The 23,177-nt window shown below is 49.0% G+C and overlaps 1 protein-coding gene across 1 annotated transcript in view; it reads right to left on the bottom strand.

Annotated features, from left to right (window-relative positions):
• LOC137654514 (hypoxia-inducible factor 1-alpha inhibitor-like) overlaps window positions 1–23,177 on the bottom strand; it is a 127,174-nt gene that overhangs the window by 102,232 nt on the left and 1,765 nt on the right. The window contains exon 2 of the mRNA XM_068388210.1: window positions 6,183–6,430. Within this exon, the coding sequence (XP_068244311.1) occupies window positions 6,183–6,430 (248 nt within the window). The remainder of the gene's footprint in view (window positions 1–6,182; window positions 6,431–23,177) is intronic.

Below are 23,177 nucleotides of genomic sequence, written 5' to 3'. Positions count from 1 at the left end.
TATCCAGACATCCTCTTCGCAACTTGTTGTGTAAAACTGTAGGGATTCTACTGCTTTGTGGTAAATGTTCACAGGGTTGTCTGCGTAGATCGTGTCGTGGAGGAAGTTCTCTTGAGACCTCCGTCAGGAGCTGAAGAAGGTTCGATATCCATTCTGCATGATGCCATAGCGGAGCTATGAGGGTCATTGCTAGGTCTGCGGATGATCTCGCATTGTTGAGCACCTCTCCCAGAATGGTAAAGGTATAAACATCAATGTTGTCCCACCGTTGCTGGAATGCTTCTTGCCAGAGAGCCTGGGGATCTGGGACTGGTAAGCAGTAGAGTGGACACCTGTTGTTCGGGGACGTCGCGAACAGGTCCACCGCCGGGGAAACCCACAAAGTCAGGAATTTGTTGGCTACTAGATGATTCGAAGACCACTTGGAGCCCAGTATCTGAGGAGCTCTGCTCAGATTGTTGGCAAGCACATTCCTTTTGCCTAGAATGAAGTGTACCGATAGGGACACCTTGTTGTCTTCTGCCCATCTCAGGACCTCCACTGCTAGATGGCAAAGGGGCTGTGAAAAGGTACCGCCTTTTTTTTACGTAAGCCACTGCAGTGTTGTTGTCGCTCATAAATACCAGACTGTCCCGCCAGGAACTGATGGAACTGTTGTAGGGCAAGGAAGACTGCCCTCATCTCTAGGAGATTTATGTGCTGGTATCTTTCGGATAGGAGGATAGATGTGAGAGAGGCAAGAGAGCGTGCTAGAAATAGGAATGAATGGCAAGCGATTGTGACGCAGTTCCGGTAGGCCCTGCTGCTTCCTCCGGTGCCTTAGATGACCGCGGAGGTAGCAGCAGTAGGGGATTCAGCGATATGAAACTTCATCTGTGGTGGATAACGGGGGAGGGTGGGCTGTGGCACCCTAGCAGTACCAGCCGAACTCAGTTGAGTCTCTTGTCGGGCTGGGAGGAACGTAGAGAGGAGAGGTCCCCTTTTTTGTTTCATTTGTTTGATGTCAGCTACTCCACAAAATTGGGGGAAGTGCCTTGGTATATGTATGTATGTATCTTTCAGACTCTGACCAGAGCCTGGAAGCCATGTCGTGCAGCATGTGGGGCTCCCCCCCTTCTTTTAATGCATCTGAAAAGAGCAATTCCCTGGGGGGGGATGGAAGATCAACCCTTTGGTGAAGATTCTTGACTGCCACTCACCATCCCAGGTGTGTCCGGTGCTCGGGTCCCATAGGAACCAGAGTATTCGGAGAGTCCTCATGCTGAATTGATCTTGATTTTAGTTTCCAACGCATATCAAACTCACAAGCGGACGCTGCAGACTAGACAGACCAGGGATGTTAGGCGACCTATGAGACGTTACATTACACTGCTGGGCTGAAGGAAGGGTCTTGCCACCTTCCTTAACCTCTTAATTCTATTGTCTGACAGGAAGACTTTTTGCAGGCTGCTGTCGATGATTATGCCTATGTATTCCAGTCTGTGTATTCCAGATCGCAGCAAAATTCGAGGAGTCTGTCTCGGTACTGAAGAAGGGTTGTTATCGAGTGTGCAAGTCGTCCAGGTATCTTAGGAGACTGATGCCGATTCTGGGGGCCCAGTATGACACTAAGGTGAAGACCCTCGTGAAAACCTGAGGTGCTATTGAAAGACTGAAACACAGTACCTTGAACTGTTGCTTTTTGTCATGGAAGATCCTTGGATAATTCCTTGATGATGGATGGACTGGGATCTGGAAGTATGCATCCTTGAGGTCCAGTGTGCACATGAAGTCCTGTGATCTCACTGTTTGTCTGACCGTATCTGCTGTCTCCATGCTGAATGGGGTTTGAAGATCAAACTTGTTCAGAGCTGAGAAGTTGATGATGGGTCACCAGCCTTCATACACCTTTTTCACAAAATAGAGTCAACTGAAGAAGCCTGGGGATCCATCGAGGACCTCTTGGAAAGCGCCCTTCTCCAACATGGTCTGGACTTCAGCCTGGAGGTCCAGCTCCTTCATGGATCTCTTTGTGTAGGAGCCCAACAGAACTGGAACTGGACTCTAAATCAATGGAGGGAATTATTGCGTGAATAGGACACGATACCTTGAACGAGTCACAGCGATTGTCCAAGATTCGGCCAAGTGCCGCCGCCTCCTCGGTCACCTGCGTTGCAGGCATCCCTCCACTCGTGGACAAGTGGGAGGATTGCCCTGCCTAGTGGGAGCAGCCTCGAGAGCTACCTCTACCTCCTTTGCCTCCTCCATTGGACTTGTAGCCCTCTTGGTCATTGGCAGGAAATGACTTGTTCGATGAACCTTTGGACAAGCCTGCATTCTTGTTGCTGATCTGTGGCCTGGATGTTTGCTGTTTCCTCAGAGGAGGGGCTGCTTTGTAGGACCTGGAAGTCATAGACCCCTGAAGGTGAGTCTTGTTTGGACTTTCTCCACCCATCGGCCGTCCTTTAGACATCACCCGCACTGAAGAGGGAGGGGCCCTCCAACATCCAATTCTACAGTCTGGTTACCTCTGCCTTAGGACCCTGCCGATGGAATTTCTCGATTACAGAGTCCCTTCACCTAAAAATCAGGTTTTCCCACAGGTTAACTACCTGATAGGCGAGAAACTCAAGTCCTGCTCCCCGATAAAATTAAAGTTGTCATCGATTACCTAGTGCTCTCTTGGGACCAATCCCAAGTCTTGATCAGGTGTCCCACTGATCCCAACCATAGATCCAGATACGAAGTTGCCTGCATGACAAACTTAGCAACTCTCTCAGTGTTCAGGACATCCACAGTGGAGAAGGTGACCAGGACACTGGAAAGCCAGTTGCAAGAAACCCCTCATGTAAAGGCTTCGATGGCTGGGTCTAACAGAAGGGCGGAGAGGGTCTCATTGGACATCTCGTAGTACATCTTCTGTTGGATGAAAGGTGGGAGAAGCCTCGAGAAGGTGCCGGTGCGAAGAGAGCTCTTAGTGCTGGCCATCTGCACAAAGGCCTTCTTCCTGGCACCTTTCTACCCCATAGACCAGGTCAAAGCTGCACTGGCCTTGGGAGGTCTTTGGCTGCCGTAGAGATGGTCCAGTACGGTGTCCTTGCCCTCTTGAGGGGCAACAGCTAGATCGTCCTGGCCATTAATGGCCCTCATGCAAGCCAGACCTGCCAGAAGGCGTAGTCGGACTCCTGCTACGCCTCAGTGTACCTCAAACTAGCTGCCCTTGGAAGACAGTCCTCATTACCCGAGTCCTGGTTGTCATCCACTTACAAGCTCTAACCCATAGGAGCTCGGGGTGGGTTGTAGTCATCCTCGTATCTCAAAACATGCCTAGACACCTTGGGAGTGTCTCTAAGCTGTCGTTGTTGCTCCTGAAGAAAAAGCCTCACGAGACTTCTCCTGAGCTAGAAGGGAAGACCTAGCAGCCCTGCTCTTTGGAATGGTCTTAGTGTCCTTGCTCTCCCTATACTTGCTGGAAATGGGAACATCCTTCAGGGAAGAAAACAGCGTGAGCTGGTCCAACACCATGGAAGTGGTGCGCTGTTCCGGAGGAACAACCTTGTGAGAGAGACGGTATGACGATGTCAGTGAGCTCTCCCAAGGGGATCTCGAACGCAGGCTTGTATGGGGATGAAGGGCATCTCCCGGAGGGGGAGTCAGGTTCTTTTGTCTGCTCCTCCTCTTTGTCGTCAAGACTGGGGTCATCTTCTGTTGTGTAACGTCCTGTTGCACTACCTCCGCAGGGCCCATGGAACCTCGACTTAATTTGCGAGACAATCATTCAAGGCTGAGGTTCCTTGGAAGATACAGGGATGGAAGACATGAGTCTCAGGTCAGACAGCCGAGAGGATATCCTTGAGGATATTGTCTTCTTTAACAGAATCTGGGGAGTACTGGTGGAGGCTGCTGATACCTGGTTACCTGTGGGAGCAGCACTGGCTACAACCAAACTTACCACTTTCACCAAGGCTTCAAACCATGGTATGTCCTCCTCAAAGGATGGAATTGAGGAAGGCTTCTCCTTGAGGAGGCTTCGGGTTGGTAAACGCCTCCTGGAAGAAAGAGGTTCCGGCACCTAGAAAGGAGAAAGAGGTCTCTTACTTAGCCATAAGGAAACCGGCATAGCCTCTTGCTCTGGCTTGCAAGAGCGAGTTGGAGAATGCGAAGGTCTAGAAGAACTCTGCCCCAGGGTCCCGCACTGAGGAAGGGCGTGGTACTGGTCTGCTGCATTATGCTGGTCAGTAACTCACTGGGCTGACGCGAGATCTCTTGCGATCGCACTCCTCTGGTTGGCTGAGTGCTGGTGGGTGTTGGTGAGCTGATGTGTCACCATGTGCTACAGAACGCTCGCGATTTAAAGAAGAAATGCAAGCAGGAATTGGTTTGCGAGCTGCTACCAAAGATCTGGGGAGGGCGCATCTTGAACACGTACAGATGGGCAATCACGCGTGGGCTGTAAGTCTCGCTCAGGAAGTCAGAAAAGAAAAAGTCACGCAAAGCGTAACGACGAGATGGCGAGTAGTCACGCGCTGGAGCACGCTCACGAACAGGGTGTTCTCGTTCTGGTCAGTGATGATGCGTAGCAGGGTAATGCGTCATCTGGGAGGACGTGGAATGTGCTGAAGCATGGGAGACTGTTCAATGGCTGATGCGTAGTGGCAAGCTGCAGCTGGTTCACACGCTGCTATGCTTCAGGTTCTGGGGCGAGGGGATCTCCTTGGATCACGCGAAGCCTCTTGAGCACTCCTCCTGTCTGCACTGTAGGGCAAGAGTGGTGAGTGCTAGGTTGAGATAGCGGCACACTGGTCTGGATTTCCCTAGGGGAACGGCGAGCACCCCTGGACTTCGGAAATACAGTAGACGGGCGAGGAGGACGCACATTGACCTACAGGAGGCGAGCAAACTCTTCAAGCGAACCATGTTCTGAAGGGCTGGAGAAAGGTAGGGGTGAAGCCAGGACCTGTCTACAAGAACCACGTGGCGGAGACACCTCAAAGAGGACCTAACCTGTGAACACTGCCGGCAGGAGCAGTAGCAGGCATAGGTGGAGAACTCTGGTAAGGCATCAGCGTGTTGGACAAGGAAGCAGGGAACTCCTCCAGCACGAAACCCTCAGAGCCCTTCGGAAGAGGTTCAGGTGTGCGCTTTCTCTCTGCTCCAACTCCAACTCAAAAAGACATTCCTTTGACAGGGGACCAGCAACACCAAGGGAAGGCCAAATCTGTAATAAATCATCCATACAGAAGGACTACCCTGAGGAGAAAGACGGCGCCGCTTCGCTAGGGAAGGCGGCAGCATTCTTCAAACCTAAAGGCTGTCCTGGGGTCAAAGGATCAACGCTACTACTTGATCGGTTCCCTGGGGAGACCGAACGAGGAGCTTCGGGAAGAAATCGAAGGGTTAAAGAAGTACAGTTTCTTCGACTTCAAGGAAGACCTCGAAGGAATCCCTCTTTGATTTCTTCATACGCTGCTGTCCAAATCTCTCCCATTGGGAGGATGACCTCTCCCGACACTCCTCATAGGTGTCATCCTGCATACGTTGTTGTTCTCTGCAGGCCGGACACAACAAATGAGAGTCGGTCTAGACCAAGGACATGAAGGTGCTGTATTTGCGCACTTCAGGCCCTGGACATGTCTACAGAAGAATTAGCACTCACACCTGAAAAGAAAAAGAAAAAAAGTAATTAGTCTAATAGCATTCAGTGTGGATGGCAGAGAGAGATGAATGTCCGCTCTTGGCTGAGCAAAGAAAAAGTAGCAAGACAACACTGGTGTGTGTGTGTGAGCGGGGTAGCTGGTACTAACCCACTACACCCGCTAACTAGCGGTAGGTTAGCTACATCTCGCTAAAAGTCTTATGGCTAGTTTCCAGCTTCACCAAAAGTATATCCCTAATAAAGAGAGAAAATGTTTGTATTTACACTTGGAACAAACATTTTTTCTTGCATTCTTTACATTCTCTGCAATTCAAATGTAAAAATCAACTGGAAACACAGTAAACGGTTGAACTATCCAACAACTCATCGTATCAGCAATGATATCAACTTCATTTCAAGGATTTATAACAGCCAATAAATATGATTAATTTGTACTATATAGTATCCTTGCTGGAATACATAATACCTAAAGCTACTTTTAAAAAAAAACTAGAGCTAAATTCTATTTTGTAATGATGAAATATTAAAAAAAACGAATCCAACTTACCTTTCATCACCAGGTTTCCATTCTCGTAATTTTTTCACAAATTCTGTGAACGTCATGTCTACTCTTCTGGTTGGCGGGTTGAAATTGATTTTATACTGTTTCATTTTGGCTTCGTCATAATATTTGAATCTGTTGTTTTGTGATACGAACACCATGTACCGTTCATTGCCCATGTTATTGGATAGGTAATCAAGATCCCACTTCAGTGCAGAGTCACACAGCTTGGTATCTGTTAGAACAACAGGTTTCTGAAGGAACAGAATAGAAAGGAGTACAATAGTACAGTATAATAATTACAAATGTCGTAACTACGACACAACATTATAGTATATAATTATTCAGCACCTGATTTTACCTGACATCATGACTATTCACTAAGAAACTACATTTATTCAGCACCTGATTTTACAATCATCCTGATTAAAGTATTCAGTACATTTCATACACAGTCCCACTCCTGAAGTATTTAAATTATTCCGAAAAAAAAAATACATTTTACTATAGACAACATGGTATTAAAATTGTCAAAACAATTTGTGGGTACTGTATAAATCTCTAATACAGTATATGTATTTGTCAACAAACCATGTCAGAAACTGTTAGGGCAAATAGACTGGTTGTAATAATATTCTTTTATTTTTATGAAACTTCCCTGATGTTCATATTGCTTCTACTTGATGCTGCGTCAATTTATATGACACAAGACAGATCCAAGCCAATCTAGTCCTAAATTATGATGTTGCCTGACCTTGGCCCCAGCAGCAAAGAAATTACAGTCAAATACCTTGATGAATTCTTTAATCTATTTGGGCTTATAAAGTATTAAAATGACAAATTCATAGATAATTTGTATTTTTCATAACTATAAAAACCTTAGCTATTTAATAGGGGTATTACTTTCTGCGAAGCTGAAATGACGATCCATTAATTTTTAAAGAGGGTTTACTACCCACACCGCTAGTTAGCGAGGTAGGGGAGGTTAGCTTGCTACACCCCTGCCCCCCTCTCACACACCTGTGCTTGAGCTCACTTTGCTTGGAGGTAGGACTTCAAGGGGGATAGGGCTGGCGGGCAAGTTTGGTTAAATAGCTAAGGTTTGTATAGTTAGGAAAAATACAAATTATCTCCGAATTTGTCATTTGTTCCGTAACTGGAATACAAACCACGCTATTTAATAGGGGTGACTCACCCATTAGGAAGGGTGGACGTCCCAGCCAGTCTGGCTTTTGGCTTTGCCCGGGGGCTTGTTATTTGAGTGTGTAAGCATCCAAGAAATAAGTAGTCCCTGCACCTCGCTAGAACCTTGCTACGCAAGGACTGCGGCATACGCAAGCTGTGTGAGAAGGTATGAATAAGTGTGACTCATCCTAGAAAGTTGTTCTGAAGTACTTTAGATGGAAACTTGTAGACTAGGACTTTCCCAATACCACCTCGTCCAGATATGGGGACGTAACAGTATTAATCTTAATACTAGGAACAAAAGTGAGCATGGTTTACCTGCAGTGGTTTGAGGTCAGCTATGCAGAGAACCCAGGATGCTGCTTTCCCCAACAGAGGGGATGATGAAAATGATATTTTCCTTATAAAATAAATTTTTTAATATACTTACCCGGTGAATATATAATAGCTGGCGTCTCCGACGGCCCGACAGATTCCAAAAACTCGCGAGCGATCGCCATGAAGGTTGCGGGTGTGCCCACCAGCGCCGACTATCGGCCAGATACCGCATATACTTCTCAACCACTCCAGTTCTTCTCAGTCCACTGAGTCTCTATCGGGGAGGAAGGGAGGGCCTTTAATCTTATATATTCACCGGGTAAGTATATTCAAAAATTTATTTTATAAGGAAAATATCATTTTTAAATATTAAACTTAGCCAGTGAATATATAATAGCTGATTCACACCCATGGTGGTGGGTAGAGACCAGTATTAATACAATAAAGGCGTATATGCTCAAGAGTTTTTTGACAAATATTTCATAAAAAAACCAACTTAAGTATAGGTACCTGGTAAGGAAGCTGACTCTGATGATTACTCTGCCTCATTAGTCTGCTTTCCTCACGAAGCCCAGCCATCCTCTCAGGATGCTGAAAGACTTCCAGGAGCTGTTATATCCAGGGCGAACACCCATATAACAGGACCTCATCAATACCCTTAATCTAGGCGCTCTCAAGAAACAACATTTGACCACCCGCCAAATCAAAAAGATTGCGAAAGACTTCCTAGTCTTCCGTACAACCCAAGACAAGATTAAAAAACATTTCAAGATAAGATTAAAAGGATATTGGGATTAAGGGAATGTAGTGGTAGAACCCTCACCCACTACTGCACTCGCTGCAACGAATGGACCCAGGGTGTAGCAGTCCTCATAAAGTCTGGACGTCTTTTAAGTAAAATGAAGCGAACACTGACTTGCTCCTCCAAAAGGTCGCGTCCATAATACTTCGAAGAGATCTATTTTGCTTAAAAGCCACCGAAGTCGCTATTGCTCTCACTTCGTGAGTCTTGACCTTAAGCAAACAACGATCTTTCTCATTTAAATGAGAATGTGCCTCCCGGATTAAAAGTCTAATAAAGTACGATAACGCATTTTTAGACATGGGCAATGAGGGCTTCTTAACGGAGCACCATAAGGCCTCAGAACCACCTCGTATTGGTTTAGTTCGAGCTAAGTAAAACTTAAGAGCTCTAACGGGGCACAGCACTCTTTCAACTTCATTACCTACGATTTCTGACAGACTAGGTATCTCAAAAGATTTAGGCCAAGGACGAGACGGCAGTTCGTTCTTGGCCAAAAAACCAAGTTGAAGAGAACATATAGCTTTATTCGTAGAGAAGCCGATGTTCTTACTAAAAGCATGGATCTCACTGACCCTTTTAGCCGAAGCCAAGCACACCAAAAAAAGTGTCTTGAGGGTGAGATCCTTCAGGGAGGCTGAATGTAATGACTCAAACCTGTCTGACATTAGGAACTGTAGGACCACGTCTAAGTTCCAAGCAGGAGTTGACATACGACGCTCCTTAGAGGTCTCGAAAGACTTAAGGAGGTCTTGGAGATCTTTGTTATTTGACAGATCCAAGCCTCTATGTCTGAAAACAGACGCCAACATGCTCCTGTAGCCTTTAATGGTGGGAGCAGAGAGGGAGCGAACATTTCTCAGATGCAGGAGAAAGTCCGCAATTTGCGCTACAGAGGTACTGGAGGAGGAAATAGAGGAGGACTTGCACCACTCTCTAAATACCTCCCACTTCGACTGGTAGACCTTGATAGTAGATGATCTCCTAGCCCTCGCGATCGCTCTGGCTGCCTCCTTCGAAAATCCTCGAGCTCTTGAGAGTCTTTCGATAGTCTGAAGGCAGTCAGACGAAGCGCGGGGAGGCTTTGATGAAGTCTCCTTACGTGAGGCTGTCGTAAGAGATCCATCCGTAAGGGCAGACTCCTTGGGACGTCTACCAGCCATAGAAGTACCTCTGTGAACCAATCTCTCGCGGGCCAGAGGGGAGCAACCAACGTCAACCTTGTCCCTTTCGTGAGAGGCGAACTTCTGTAACACCTTGTTGAGGATCTTGAACGGCTTAAATGCGTAAGCGTCCAGGTGAGACCAGTCCAACAGAAAGGCATCTATGTGGGCCGCCTCTGGATCTGGGACTGGAGAGCAATAAGTCGGGAGCCTTTTGGTCAGCGAGGTCGCAAAGAGGTCTATGGTGGGCTGACCCCAAGTCATCCAAAGACTCTTGCAAACATCCTTGTGGAGGGTCCATTCTGTAGGGATCACCTGACATCTCCGACTGAGACAGTCCGCCAAGACGTTCAATTTCCCTTGGACAAACCTCGTCAACAGTGAGATGCCTCGATCTTTTGACCAGATGAGGAAGTCCCTTGCGATGACGAACAGAGCGTGGGAGTGAGTGCCTCCTTGCTTGGAGACGTACGCCAAGGCCGTGGTGTTGTCCGCATTCACTTCTACCACCTTGTTTCGAAGTAGACTCTCGAAACTCGTCAGTGCTAAATGAACAGCCAACAGCTCCTTGCAGTTGATGTGCAGGCTCCTCTGATCTGTCGTCCAAAGACCCGAACATTCCAGACTGTCCAGAGTCGCTCCCCAACCCATATCTGACGCGTCTGAAAATAACACGTGGTTTGGGTTCTTGACTGCCAGGGACAGACCTTCTCGAAGACGTATATTGCCGTCCCACCAGCTCAGGCAAGTCTTGATTGGTTCGGAGATCGGGATCGAGACCGCTTCCAAAGTTTTGTCCTTGTTCCAATGGGAGTCTAAATGGAACTGGAGAGGGCGAAGGTGAAGTCTTCCTAGAGAGATAAACTGTTCTAGGGATGATAGCGTCCCTAGAAGGCTCATCCAACTTCTCACAGAGCAATGGTCTTTCTCTAGCATGAGACGGACTTTGAGCAAGGCTTGCTCTATCCTGGTGGCAGACGGAAAAGCCCGAAAAGCTAGACTCTGTATCTCCATCCCCAAATAGAGAATCGTTTGGGAGGGAGTCAGCTGAGACTTCTCTATGTTCACCAAGAGGCCCAACTCCTTTGCAAGATCCAACGTCCATTGAAGGTCCTGCAAACAGCGATGACGGGACGACACTCTGAGCAGCCAGTCGCCCAGGTACAGGGAGGCTCGAATCCCCGACAAATGTAGAAATTTTGCTACATTTCTCATGAGCCTCGTAAAAACAAGAGGAGCAGGGCTGAGGCCGAAGCACAGTGCTCGGAATTGGTACACCACATTCCTGTATACAAACCTCAGATACGGTTGAGAATCCGGGTGTATAGGAATGTGGAAGTACGCATCCTGCAAGTCGAGAGAGACCATCCAGTCTCCCTCTCTGACTGCTGCTAGAACGGATTTGGTGGTCTCCATCGTAAATTTTGTTTTGACAACAAAAACGTTGAGAGCACTGACATCCAGCACCGGCCTCCAACCTCCTGTATGCTTTGGAACTAGGAAGAGACGGTTGTAAAACCCCGGTGATTGAAGGTCCGAGACTTTCACCACCGCCCCCTTCTCTAGCAACTGAGACACCTGCAGATGTAATGCCTGTCTCTTTGACTCCTCTCGATACCTGGGAGAGAGGTCTATAGGGACTTTTACAAGAGGAGGTCTCCGTACAAAAGGTATTTTGTACCCCTCCTTTAGCAATAAAACAGACTCCCGGTCTGCACCCCTCTTCTCCCAGGCCTGCCAGAAGTTGGTTAATCTGGCCCCTACCGCTGTCTGAGGACGTGGGCAGTCAGACTCTGCCACGGGAGGACTTAGATCCTCTCCTCTTACCTCTCTTACTATCGGTACGAGCGCCTCCCTTACTGGGAGCTCTGCCACGAAAGGGCGGGATAAATCTCGTTGCTGGAGTATCGAACTTAGGTCTAACGACATAAGAGGACGAAGGCGCAGCCTTACGCGCTGACGTGGCCATCAAGTCATGGGTATCCTTTTGTACTAGAGACGCTGCGATATCCTTAATCAACTGCTGTGGGAACAAGGCAGATGACAACGGTGCAAAGAGTAGCTCTGACCTTTGACAGGGGGTTACTCCTGCAGACAGGAACGAACAAAGTCTCTCCCTCTTCTTAAGGACTCCTGCCGTAAACGTAGCAGCGAGTTCATTAGAGCCATCACGGATAGCTTTGTCCATGCAGGACATAATTTGCACAGATACATCACGGTCAGCTGAAGAGATCTTCCTGCTCAAGGCTCCCAGCGACCAATCCAAGAAGTTAAAAACTTCAAAGGCCCTATAAACCCCTTTGAGGAGATGATCAAGGTCCAAAGAGGACCAGCAAACTTTTGAGCGTCTCATGGCCAGACGACGAGGAGAGTCTACGAGGCTTGAGAAGTCTCCCTGGGCAGAGGCAGGTACTCCCAAGCCGAGAACTTCTCCCGTGTCATACCAGACGCTCACTCGAGAAGCTAGTTTAAAAGGGGGAAAAGCAAAGGCTGTCTTCCCTAAACTCCTCCTGGTCATCAACCAGTCGCCTAGTAAACGCAAAGCTCCCTTAGAAGAGCGAGAGAGCACTAGCTTAGTAAACGACGGCGTCGAAGCAGCTAGGCCCAGCGTGAACTCTGATGGAGGCGAACGAGGAGCAGCAGTCACAAAATGGTCAGGAAAAAGTTCCTTAAAAATCAGCATGATCTGTTTAAAATCAAAAGAGGGCTGAGCAACTTTAGGCTCCTCTCCATCTGAAAAAGTCCCCAAAGGCATATCAGTTGGAAGGGGATCAGCGACTTCCTCATCCGACAACTGCCGAGTCTCGTGAAACGGAGAGACATGCCGAGGAGGCAACGCTTGACAGGCAATGTCAACAAGCGACGGAGCAGCAGCAACAGCTGAGGAAACGACGTCACGCCGCGGCTGAAAGGACTGAAAGTCTTGTGACTGACAAACAACAACAGCTCGAGTTGATTGTCGTTCGACATCACGTCGAAACTGCATTGACTGCAGGGTTTGAGCAGGCATAACAACTTCCGACTGCGGCAACAGACGCTCAACGTCACGTCGAGGCAACGGAGTCGGTCGGCGAACGTCAGTGCGGGGCTGCGGTGGCAGCTGCTGAACGTCAGTCCGAGACTGTAGCAAAGGGGGTTCCACGTCACGTGACTGACGTGAATGACGAGGAACACGACTAGCATCGCGTTTCAAAGCACTAGAAACGTTAGCACTAACATCAAACGGACGAGAAAACACTCGTTTAGGCTGCTGAAGGCCAGAGTCACGTTCATCGCACTGGTGAACCGCAAGCAAAGGATCATCGTGAACCTGATCATGCTCATAATCTTCCATAAGGGAGGAAAGCTTAGACTGCATGTCCCGCAGGACAACCCACTTCGGGTTAACAGGAGTCGGAACGGGCCGTGACGTCGGTAACGTCTGCGCTGGCAAAACATTGCCTCTACCGAGACCCTCGGACTCCGTGTTACGCTTTCGCTTAACAGGCGAACAGTCATCCGATGACTGCAAGTGGTCAGCGCTGCCCCAATGGCTACAGCCAGGACGCTGGACCTGTCCTGAAGGGACTGACTTGCGCTTTAAGGGCCTAGATACCTTGCGCCAAGGTTTCTTATGCGACAAGTCGTCGGAGGACGAGGAGAACTTAGTCTCACCCGTCTTATGGTAAGGACGTTCTTGACGAGAAACGTCTGATACCAAAGAGGGAACGTCTGTACGCTGGTTTACACCTCTCGCCCCCTTAAGTCCTACGACATTACTTCTCCCTGGTGCAGGGGAGCCTGAAAGAGGTCTCGGATTAGGGGAGCGACAAGCACGAACAGACGAACCCTCGGTCACAACACTAAACACATTTTGCGCACTTTTCACTTTACCACTTAGATTTTCTGCTTTACCACTTTGACACTTCAACAACTTATCATCGGACATAAGCTGGTTTCTGTCCGAGGTTAAGGATTCAACCTTTTCGCCTAATGCTTGAATCGCTAAAAACCTATCCCGCATAGAAGGTTCATGAGTGCTAGCAGGGGGTTCAGGAACAACCACTACAGGGGAAGGATTAGGTTCAGGGGCATGGGAGGAGGAAAATTCCAAAGATCTAGATGAGCTTCTCCTCACCCTATCTCTTTCAAGCTTACGAGTATACTTTTCATACTCTAGCCATTCGAATTCCGACAAGACCACGCACTCCTCACACCGATCTCCTAATTGGCAGGATTTACCCCGGCAATTAGAACAAACAGTATGAGGGTCGATAGAGGCCTTGGGAAGACGTTTGTTACAATCTCTCGCACACTTGCGATATACAGGAGAAGGGTCAGCCATTTTGAACAACCAGAGAAAATCCAAATCAAAGCCAATTTCATCAACAAGAAACACAAGCCAAAAAAGGGTTTCAAGAGTTTTATTGAAGAAACACACCAACACAGCGAAAGCCAATAAAACAACCAAAACAAATTACTTCACCAATTCGGTAGAAAACTCGAGGTCTAAAGCGAGCGGAACCAATGTTGTCGGCGACAGCGACAGAGAAGAACTGGAGTGGTTGAGAAGTATATGCGGTATCTGGCCGATAGTCGGCGCTGGTGGGCGCACACCCGCAACCTTCATGGCGATCGCTCGCGAGTTTTTGGAATCTGTCGGGCCGTCGGAGACGTCAGCTATTATATATTCACCGGCTAAGTTTCATATTTAAAAAAAAAAAATAAGGGCCAGTCAAACCTTTTCATTCATGCAGACTAAAACCGGGTAACAATGCCCTCAACCATCTGCTACTTGTCCAATAAGGAGCTTGAGGTTTTAAACCAGCTATTTTGCAGCCACCACATGGCCGATAGCGAACGTATCGAGTCTCCTGTGGGTTACGTCTTGCAGGTAGTGGGATGTGAATGTTGTTTGACGTTTCCACACCCCAGCTTGAAGAACCTGCATCACTCAAAAATTTCTTTTGAAGGCCAGGGACGTAGCTATGCCCCTGACATCATGTGCTCTAGGGCGACGTGACGGAGGAGGGTCTGGATTCAAGGCCAGGTCAATGACCCTACGAATCCATGCAGAGATGGTGTTCTTGGTGACCCTCCTCTTAGTCCTTCCTGTGCTGACGAATAGTGCTGGCACATGAGGACGGGCTGCAGCTGTTCTTTTGAGGTACAGCCTCAAGCTTCTTACTGGGCATAGTAAGAGATGGTTTGGTTAATCTGTTACAGTAAGGAGACTAGAAATCCGGAAGGAGTCAAATCGAGGATCCGCCACTCCAGGATTCTGAGTCTTAGCAATAAACTCAGGGACGAAGCTGAACGTTACCTCCCCCCATCCCCTTGAATGGGCGATGTCATACGAGAGACCATGAAGTTCGCTGACTCGCTTGGCCAAGGCCAAACCAATCAGTAATACCTTCTTCCAGGTTAGGTGGCGATCTGATGCCTGGCATAATGGTTCATAGGGAGGTCTCTTAAGAGACCTGAGAACTCGAACCACGTTCCATGGGGGAGGTCTCATTTCCGACTGAGGGCAGGTAAGTTCATAACTACGTATGAGTAGAGAAAGCTCTAGCAATGAAGAAATGTCCACTCCTTTCAGCCTGAAGGCTAGACTTAAGGCTGAGCGATAGCCTTTCACTGCCGAGACTGAAAGGCGCATTTCTTCACGCAAATACACGAGGAACTCCGCTATTGTTGGAATAGTGGCATCGAGTGGAGAGATACCCCTTCCACGACACCAACCACAGAAGACTTTCCACTTTGCCTAGTAGACTGCTGCTGAAGACTTTCGCAGGTGTCCAGACATCCTGACAGCAACTTGTTGCGAAAATCCTCTCTCAGAGAGGAGATGCTGGATAGTCTCCAGGCGTGAAGTCGTAGTGAACCTGCGGCTTTGTGGAAGATGTTGGCATGTGGTTGTTTGAGTAGATTGTGTCGTGGAGGGAGTTCTCTCGGTAGCTCCGTTAGGAGTTGCAGAAGGTCCGGGAAATATTCTGCGTGATGCCATAGCGGAGCTATGAGGGTCATTGAAAGATTGACCGATGTTCTGGTCTTGTTGAGTACCCTCCTCATCAGACAGAACGGGGGAAAGGCGCAAACGTTGATGTTGTCCCACCGTTGTTGGAAAGCATCTTGCCAGAGAGCCTTGCGGTCTGGGACTGGGTAACAGTACAGCGGGAGCCTGAAGTTCAGGGCCGTTGCGAAAAGGTCCACAGTCGGAGAACCCCACAAAGTCACGACTTTGTTGGCTACTAGATGATCCAAAGACCACTCGGTACTCACTATCTGAGATGCTCTGCTCAGATTGTCGGCGAGCACATTCCTTTTTCCCGGAATGAAGCGTGCCGATAGTGGTATACTGTAGAGTGGATTTCGGCCCATCTCAGTATCTCTACTGCTAGATGGGATAGTTGCTGCGAAAAAGTACCTCCTTATTTGTTGATGTAGGCCACTACTGTGGTGTTGTCGCTCATCACCACCACAGAGTGACTTGCTAGGTACTGTTGAAGGGCCAGAAAGACGACCTTCATCTCTAGAATATTTATATGGAGGTACTTTTCTGACTCTGACCAGAGGCCTGAGGTCGTGTGGTGCAGCCCGTGGGCTCCCCACCCTTTTTTTGAAGCGTCCGAAAACAGCATCAAATCTGGGGGGAGGACGAGAAGGTCCACTCCCTTCCGTAGGTTCTCGTCTGCCACCCACCACTGGAGATCCGTCAGTTCCGCAGGTCCCATGGGGATCTGGATGTCCGGGGAGTCATATGCTTGATTCCATCGGGACTTGAGTCGCCACTGGAGGGATCTCATCCTGAGGCGACCATTGGGAACTAGACGAGCCAGCGATGAAAGGTGACCGAGGAGACGTAACCACGATTAGGCTGGAAGTTCTTCTCGTCTGAGAAAAGGCCTTGCGACCTTCCTCAGCCTTGCTATCCTGTCGTCTGATGGGAAGGCTTTGTGGAGATTGGTGTCTATAATCATGCCTAGGTATACCAGTCTTTGAGTTGGAAGCAGTGAGGACTTCTCGAGATTTACCACGATCCCCAGATCTTGGCAAAGTCTCAAAAAATTGTCTCGGTGTTGAAGAAGGGATGACACCGAGTCTGCTAGGATTAACCAGTCGTCCAGATAACGGAGAAGACGGATGCCAATCCTGTGTGCCCAAGATGATACTAGGGTGAACACTCTGGTGAAGACTTGTGGTGCTCTGGAGAGACCGAAACACAGCACCTTGAACTGGTACTTTCTGTTGTCTAGGCTGAATCTTAAGTGCTTCCTTGAAGACGGATGGACTGGGATCTGGAAGTACGTGTCCATTAGGTCCAGTGTGCACATGAAGTCTTGCGGTCTTACTGCTAGTCTGACCGTGTCCGCCGTCTCCATGCTGAACGGAGTTTGTTTGACAAACTTGTTCAGAGCTGAGAGGTCGATGACTGGTCTCCAGCCTTCAGACGCCTTCTTTACAAGAAAGAGTAGACTGAAGAAGCCTGGAAATTCGTCGAGGACCTCTTGGAGAGCGCCCTTCTTCAACAGGGTCTGGGATCCTGCCCGAAGGGCTTGCCCCTTGTCGATCCCATGGCAAGGGAGCTCAATGACACTGGATTCGTCGTCAGGGGAGGTAGAGATGTTATAAATGGGACGCGATATCCTAGACTGATCACGGAGATTGTCCAGGAATCGGCCCCGAGTTGCTTTCACCTGTTTGAGCAACTTTGTAGGCATCCCCCACTGGTGGACATGCAGGAGGACTGCCTATCCTAGCGTTTGCGGCCTCGGCTTCTCCCTCTAGGATTCTTGCCTCCCCTGGAGGACTTTTTGCCTTTCGTTTCTTTGACAGGAAAGGGCTTAGACACCAAGGTCTTCGCTGCTGTCGTCGTTTAAGTGGTCTTGACTGGACAGGACTGCTGTGGTGCTGGAGGCTTATAGGGCTTGGATGTTAAAGCCCTATGAAGAAGGGAGTCTTGATGAGACTTCCTCCACCTCTCAGCGGCATGTTCCACATCCTTAGGCTCGAACAAGATGGATCCCTCTAGAGAGGAATGTCTGAGGCTATTGATCTCGGTGCTAGGAACCTTCTGATGGAATCTCTCAGCTACTGCATCCCGACATTTCAGAATAGTAGTTGCCCACAAGTTCGAGACTTGGTGGGCCAGAAACTCGATCGTGCAAGTACCCGAGAGAAGAAAGGTCTCCATAGCTTTCCTGGTACGTTCTTTAGAGTACCAGAGACATGGTCCAAGACCGTGTCCTTGCCCTCTCGAGGAGGGATCTCTGGGTCGGAAAACCCGTTGAGAGCCCTCATTAGAGTCAGAACTTGCCAAAACACATGTTTTGACTCTTGCTGGTCTCCTCCTGATGTAGGACTTGCAGCGAAGTCTCCTTCTGTCCCCAAAGGCTCTTCTTGGGGAGAGTCGCGGACGTTCTCTGAGTGGCTAGCTGGCTCCATCCTAGTCCTAGTAGAGGACTTCGGAAATGTTTTGGAGTCCTTAGATTCCTTCCTGGGAAGGATGAAGGACTCCAACATTGATGAGGATGGCATGTTCCTTTCAATCCCCGCCTGAGAAGACATCTCAGCGCGAGGAGAGGTTTCCCTCATTGGTGCAATGGGGGAAAGTCTCTCCTCGCGTGATTCCCCTGGGGACGGGAAATCTTCGTCCGAAAGGGAAGGAGAGACAGTCTGGGGGAAAGAAGGAACCTGCCTTGAAGGTCTGCGTGGAGTCAGTTTTGCCCTTGGAGAAGTTACCGCGTCTGGAACTCATCTTTTTCTCTTTAGAGGGGTAGAAGCAGCCATGGATCTGTGCCCTAAATCAGAGAAGACAGGCTTGAAAGCCTGTGTTACGGCTCTGATCAGTGCACTGAACAAGGGCTGTTGGCTGACAGACGCGCTGTCAGACATACCCCTTGAAGGGACAGGAATTGAAGGATCCCTGGGAGGAGTTCTCAACACTGGTGGGTTCGCCTGAAATGGCTTTGGGGTCCTGGACCCCTCTAGATGTTTCCCTTCTCCCACAATGTGCGGTGGTATGCGCTTGCGGGGAGGGGAATGAGGCGATGGCGACCTTGCCGTGCGTAGTTCAGTAGTCTCGCGCGGGGGAGGATATTGACTCTCGCGCGGGGGAGGATATTGACGCTCGTGCGAGGGAGAGTAATGGGGCTCGCGTGAGGGAGAATACCAGGACTCGAGTGCGGGAGACTGCTGGCGCGCACGTGCGCGTGCGGGGGACTGCTGGCGCGACTGCGGGCGCGCGTGAGACTGATGGCGTTCAGGAGCACGTGCGGGAGACTGTTGCCGCGCGCGGGAGAGTATTCACGCGCGTGCGGTCGCACAGGATCAAGGCGTTGAGTGCGCGCGTGCCTGTACCAGTCGTAGGGCGCGCGCACGCGGGAGAAAGATCCCTAGCGTGCGGGCGCACAATTGAAGCCTGTGATGCTCGTGGGCGCGTGAAAGAATAGGAGAGGATAGGCGAGTGCGCGCGGGGCGCGCGCGTATCCTCGCGGATGCGTGCGGGAGAAGGCTGGCGCGATGGCGAGCGCTGGCGCGATGGCGAGCGCTGGCGCGAAGGCGAGCGTTGGCGCGAAGGCGAGCGCTGGAGCGTGGGAGAAGTCAGTTTAGTTGATTTCCCAGTAGTGCCTAGATCAGTAGATCGTTGGTGCGCAGGAGAGTTTACTGCTGGGCATGAGCGCTGGCGCGCGGGAGAGCACTGGCGAGCGGGAGAGCACTGGCGAGCGGGAGAGCACTGGCGCGCGGGAGAGCACTGGCGCGTAGGAGAGAGTTGGCGCGCGGGAGAGCACTGGCGCGTAGGAGAGCGTTGGCGAGCAGGAGGTTAACAGCACGCAGGAGAGCGTTGGCGAGCAGGAGGTTAACAGCGCGCAGGTGAGAGTTGGCGTGCAGCTGGGCATGGGCGCGTAGGCTTAGGCTCAGGCAAGGCCTGGCGCGCAGGAGAACATGGACGCGTATGTGCGTGAGGGCGTCCTCACCGCAGGTGAAGGAAGACCTCTTTGGCGAAGAGGAAGGCGAGCCTTGCGACGCATGCGCCCTTTAGGGGCCGTACGGTCAGCGATTCTACAGTCCTCCGAAGAGGAGTCTCTGTAAATGAACTCCCCCGAGGGGAAGAATCACTAGCAGGAGAGACTGACGTTGGAATTAATTTCTCCCTCGTAGGCTGAGCAGAGATGGGAGAAACTAAGCCGTCAGCTACTGTAGGGTTTAAAGAGGCAGAGGTGATGGGTGATACCGCATTGGATACCTCTGACACCACAACGTCGACAAGAGACAGAGGATCAACCTCTGTCGGTGACGGCGATTGCTTGACAGCGGCACCCAACCGGATGTAGTTAAGCAAAACCTCCTTGGAGGGCAAACCCGTAAGCCCCAAGGAGGACCAAAGCTGAAAAATGACAAATTCTGAGATAATTTGTATTTTTCCTAACCATACAAACCTTAGCTATTTACATTGGGTTTACCTTTCGGCGTAGCTGAAATGGAAAGCCATTAGAATCTAACGAGGGTGTATTACCCCCGCGCTAGTTAGCAGGGGGGTAGGGGTGTGGTAGCTAGCTACCCCTCCCCCCCTCACACACCGGTGAACTGCTTCACTTCACTTAGAGGTAGGACTTGTCTTGGGGGACAGGGCTGGCGGGCAAATATGTGTAAATACCTAAGGTTTGTATGGTTAGGAAAAATACAAATTATCTCCGAATTTGTCATTTGTTCCGTAACCGAAATACAAACCACGCTATTTACATTGGGTGACTTACCCCTTAGGAAGGGTGGAAAGTCCCCAGCCATACTGGCTTTGGCTTTACCCGGGGACTCAGAATCCGAGTGATTCGCACTCGAGAAAAGGAGTCCCTGCACCTCACAAGTTCCTTGCTCCGCAAGGAAACGTGTGGCCTACATAAGGTTGTGTGTGAAGGAAGAAGTGTGACCCGTCCTAAGCAGTTGACCTGGAGTTCCAGAAGGAACTCTGGGTTAGGACGTTCCCAATACCACCTCGTCAGGGTATGGGGGACGCGACAGTATTGACTCAATACTCGGAACACAAGGAAGCATGGTTTACCTGCAGAGGTTTGAGGTCAGCTATGCAGAGACCAGGATGCTGCTTCCCCAGTAGAGGGGACGATGAAGAAAGAAGTAAGGGCCAGACATACTTCTTTCGTTCATGCAGACTAAAACCTGATAACAATGCCCTCAACCTTCTGCTACCTGTCCAAAAAGGAGCCTGAGGTTAGACCGGCTGTTGTGTAGCCACCACAGAGCGATAGAAACGTATCGATACTCCTGTGGGTCACGTCCTGCAGGAAGCGGGCTGCGAAGGTCATTAGACGCTTCCAGACTCCAGCTTGTAGCACCTGCGTCACAGAGTAGTACTACTCGAAGGCGAGGGACGTTGCGATGTATCCGACATCATGCTGTAGGGCGACGTGACAGGGGAGGATCTGGATTCAGGTCGAGATGAATGTCCTTGAGTCCGAGCTGAAGAGGTATACTGGTGACTCTCCCCTGTGTCCTTCCTGTGCTCCCAACCCGGCTGCACGTGAGGACAAACTGCAGCTGTTCTCAAAGATAACCCCTCGATTCCTTTACTGGCAAGAAGGAGAAGGTTTGGGTCATCTGATACATAATGGTGACTCAAAATCTTGAAGGAGTTGGAGCGAAGGGCCGGGACCCCAAGATTCTGAGTCTAGCAAACAACTCAGGAGCAAACCTGAATGTTGCCTTCCCCTATTCTCTAGAAAGGGCGGAGTCGTACGAGACCAAGAAGATTGCTTACACACTGGCCGAGGCCAGAGTGAGCAGGAGCACCGTCCCCCAAGACGGAATACGATCAGAGGCCTGACGTAATGGTTCTTGAGAAGATCTCTTAAGGGACTAAAAAGTCCGAACCATGGTCCATGGAGGAGGTCTCACTCCGACTAGGGGCAGGGACGTTCGCAGCTTCGCATGAGCGAAGAAAGGTCCAGCGGGAAGGAAAAGGTCTATTCCTTTCAGCCTGAAGGCCAGGGAAAGGCTGAGCGACAGGCTTCACTGCCGAGAGCGGAAAGGAGTTTCCTCCCGCCGAAAAGCAATAACTCCATTATTGCTGGAGAAGAGGCCTCAAGGGAAGAGGTATCTCTCCCACGACACCAACCACAGAAGACTCTCCACTTCGCCTGGTAGACCCCTGCGGATGACTATCGCAGGTGACGCGACCTCCGCTCCGCGACTGTAGCGGAGTAATGCCCCTAAAAACTATAAAGGTGTCAATGACCTTACATGTCAGGATACCAGAAAATCTCAAATCAATCAATCAATCAATAGCCCTATAAATAACGTAGGTCTGTATTCCGTATGGAACAAATACCATTTGGGTCTATACCTCCAAAAGCATTAAGGTCCATCAAGAGACCTTTAATTTCATGAGATCGAAAAGCTAAACTAGTTAGTTTAGCCTCAGGAAAATAGGAATGAGGAAGATCAAGTTTCTCATTACTCTGCTTACTGTCAAACACATCAGCCAAAAGGGTTGCCTTTTCCTTTGGCAACCCTTTGGTGCCTGATCAAAGTTGTCACTCATGAGAACACTACCATGACCAAACAAAAAGTGTTTAGTTAATAGTTCACAAACAGGACTACTGTACTCTCTTAAGAAGGCTCTGCAGGCGATCAATAGTCCATCTTGAAACAGCACAAGCAGCAATGGAGTTGTGTAAAAATGACCAGTCACTAGACTGTCGAGCTTGCACGGCCCTAGGTAGATTGAGAGAAATTAAACAGCCTAACTTACATATCACCAGGAAAAAAAATTTCGCAATTATTATCACTTTTGTATCTGCATAGCTTAATTCCATCTTTATTACACAAAAGGAGACAGCTAGCAAAAGAGACAAACTTATAATTTGAGCTTTGGGACAAAGTTGGGCTTAGACCGATACATTGACTGTTTTATCAAAATTAAGCTAAAAAATCATGCTTTAATTTCTTGTCTACACAGATTTTACTATTAGAAATGGTCATGCTTTAGAATTATTTACCTCAGGGAATACTATTAGATAGTGAATAATAACTCTACTGATAAAATTCTGAGAGGTGGGCTACTGAACTATTCCAAATATTACAGTTGATTGTCGCTTACTGCACATAAGGATGAGCCTACTGTATTTTTCATGGGCTATTCACAAGTGGTTGCCTGGGCTTTTGTTTATGTATCAAATTACCTTCGGTTTTCAACCAATTTAAACTTCATGAAATCTTATGTTTTAGCGCCATAATGTTTTATAACTTTTCCGAATTTATATAAAAAGACATGTAGAGTTTAACAATATGTGTGAAAATACATTTCAGTGTGTGTGAAAATACATTTCAGTGTGTGCATAAATTTAAACCTTTTACATATGAAATCAAGACCTCAAGCTACTCTTTATCAAATTGAAAGTCATCCTTTTTGCTGATAAATTGCTCTCCAGTCAAAACCAAAATATCAGAGCAATCATAATGGCGAAACAGAGAGGGATAAAGCAGGGTATGGCTTAACATGCAAGGTTAAGATGGAGTGAACATCAGTGTTTTCTAGGA

Source organism: Palaemon carinicauda, chromosome 15, assembly GCF_036898095.1.
Source record: "Palaemon carinicauda isolate YSFRI2023 chromosome 15, ASM3689809v2, whole genome shotgun sequence".
NCBI lineage: Eukaryota > Metazoa > Arthropoda > Malacostraca > Decapoda > Palaemonidae > Palaemon > Palaemon carinicauda.
Note: the sequence above shows the minus strand (reverse complement) of the source record. Positions and strands in the feature narration are given on the sequence as shown.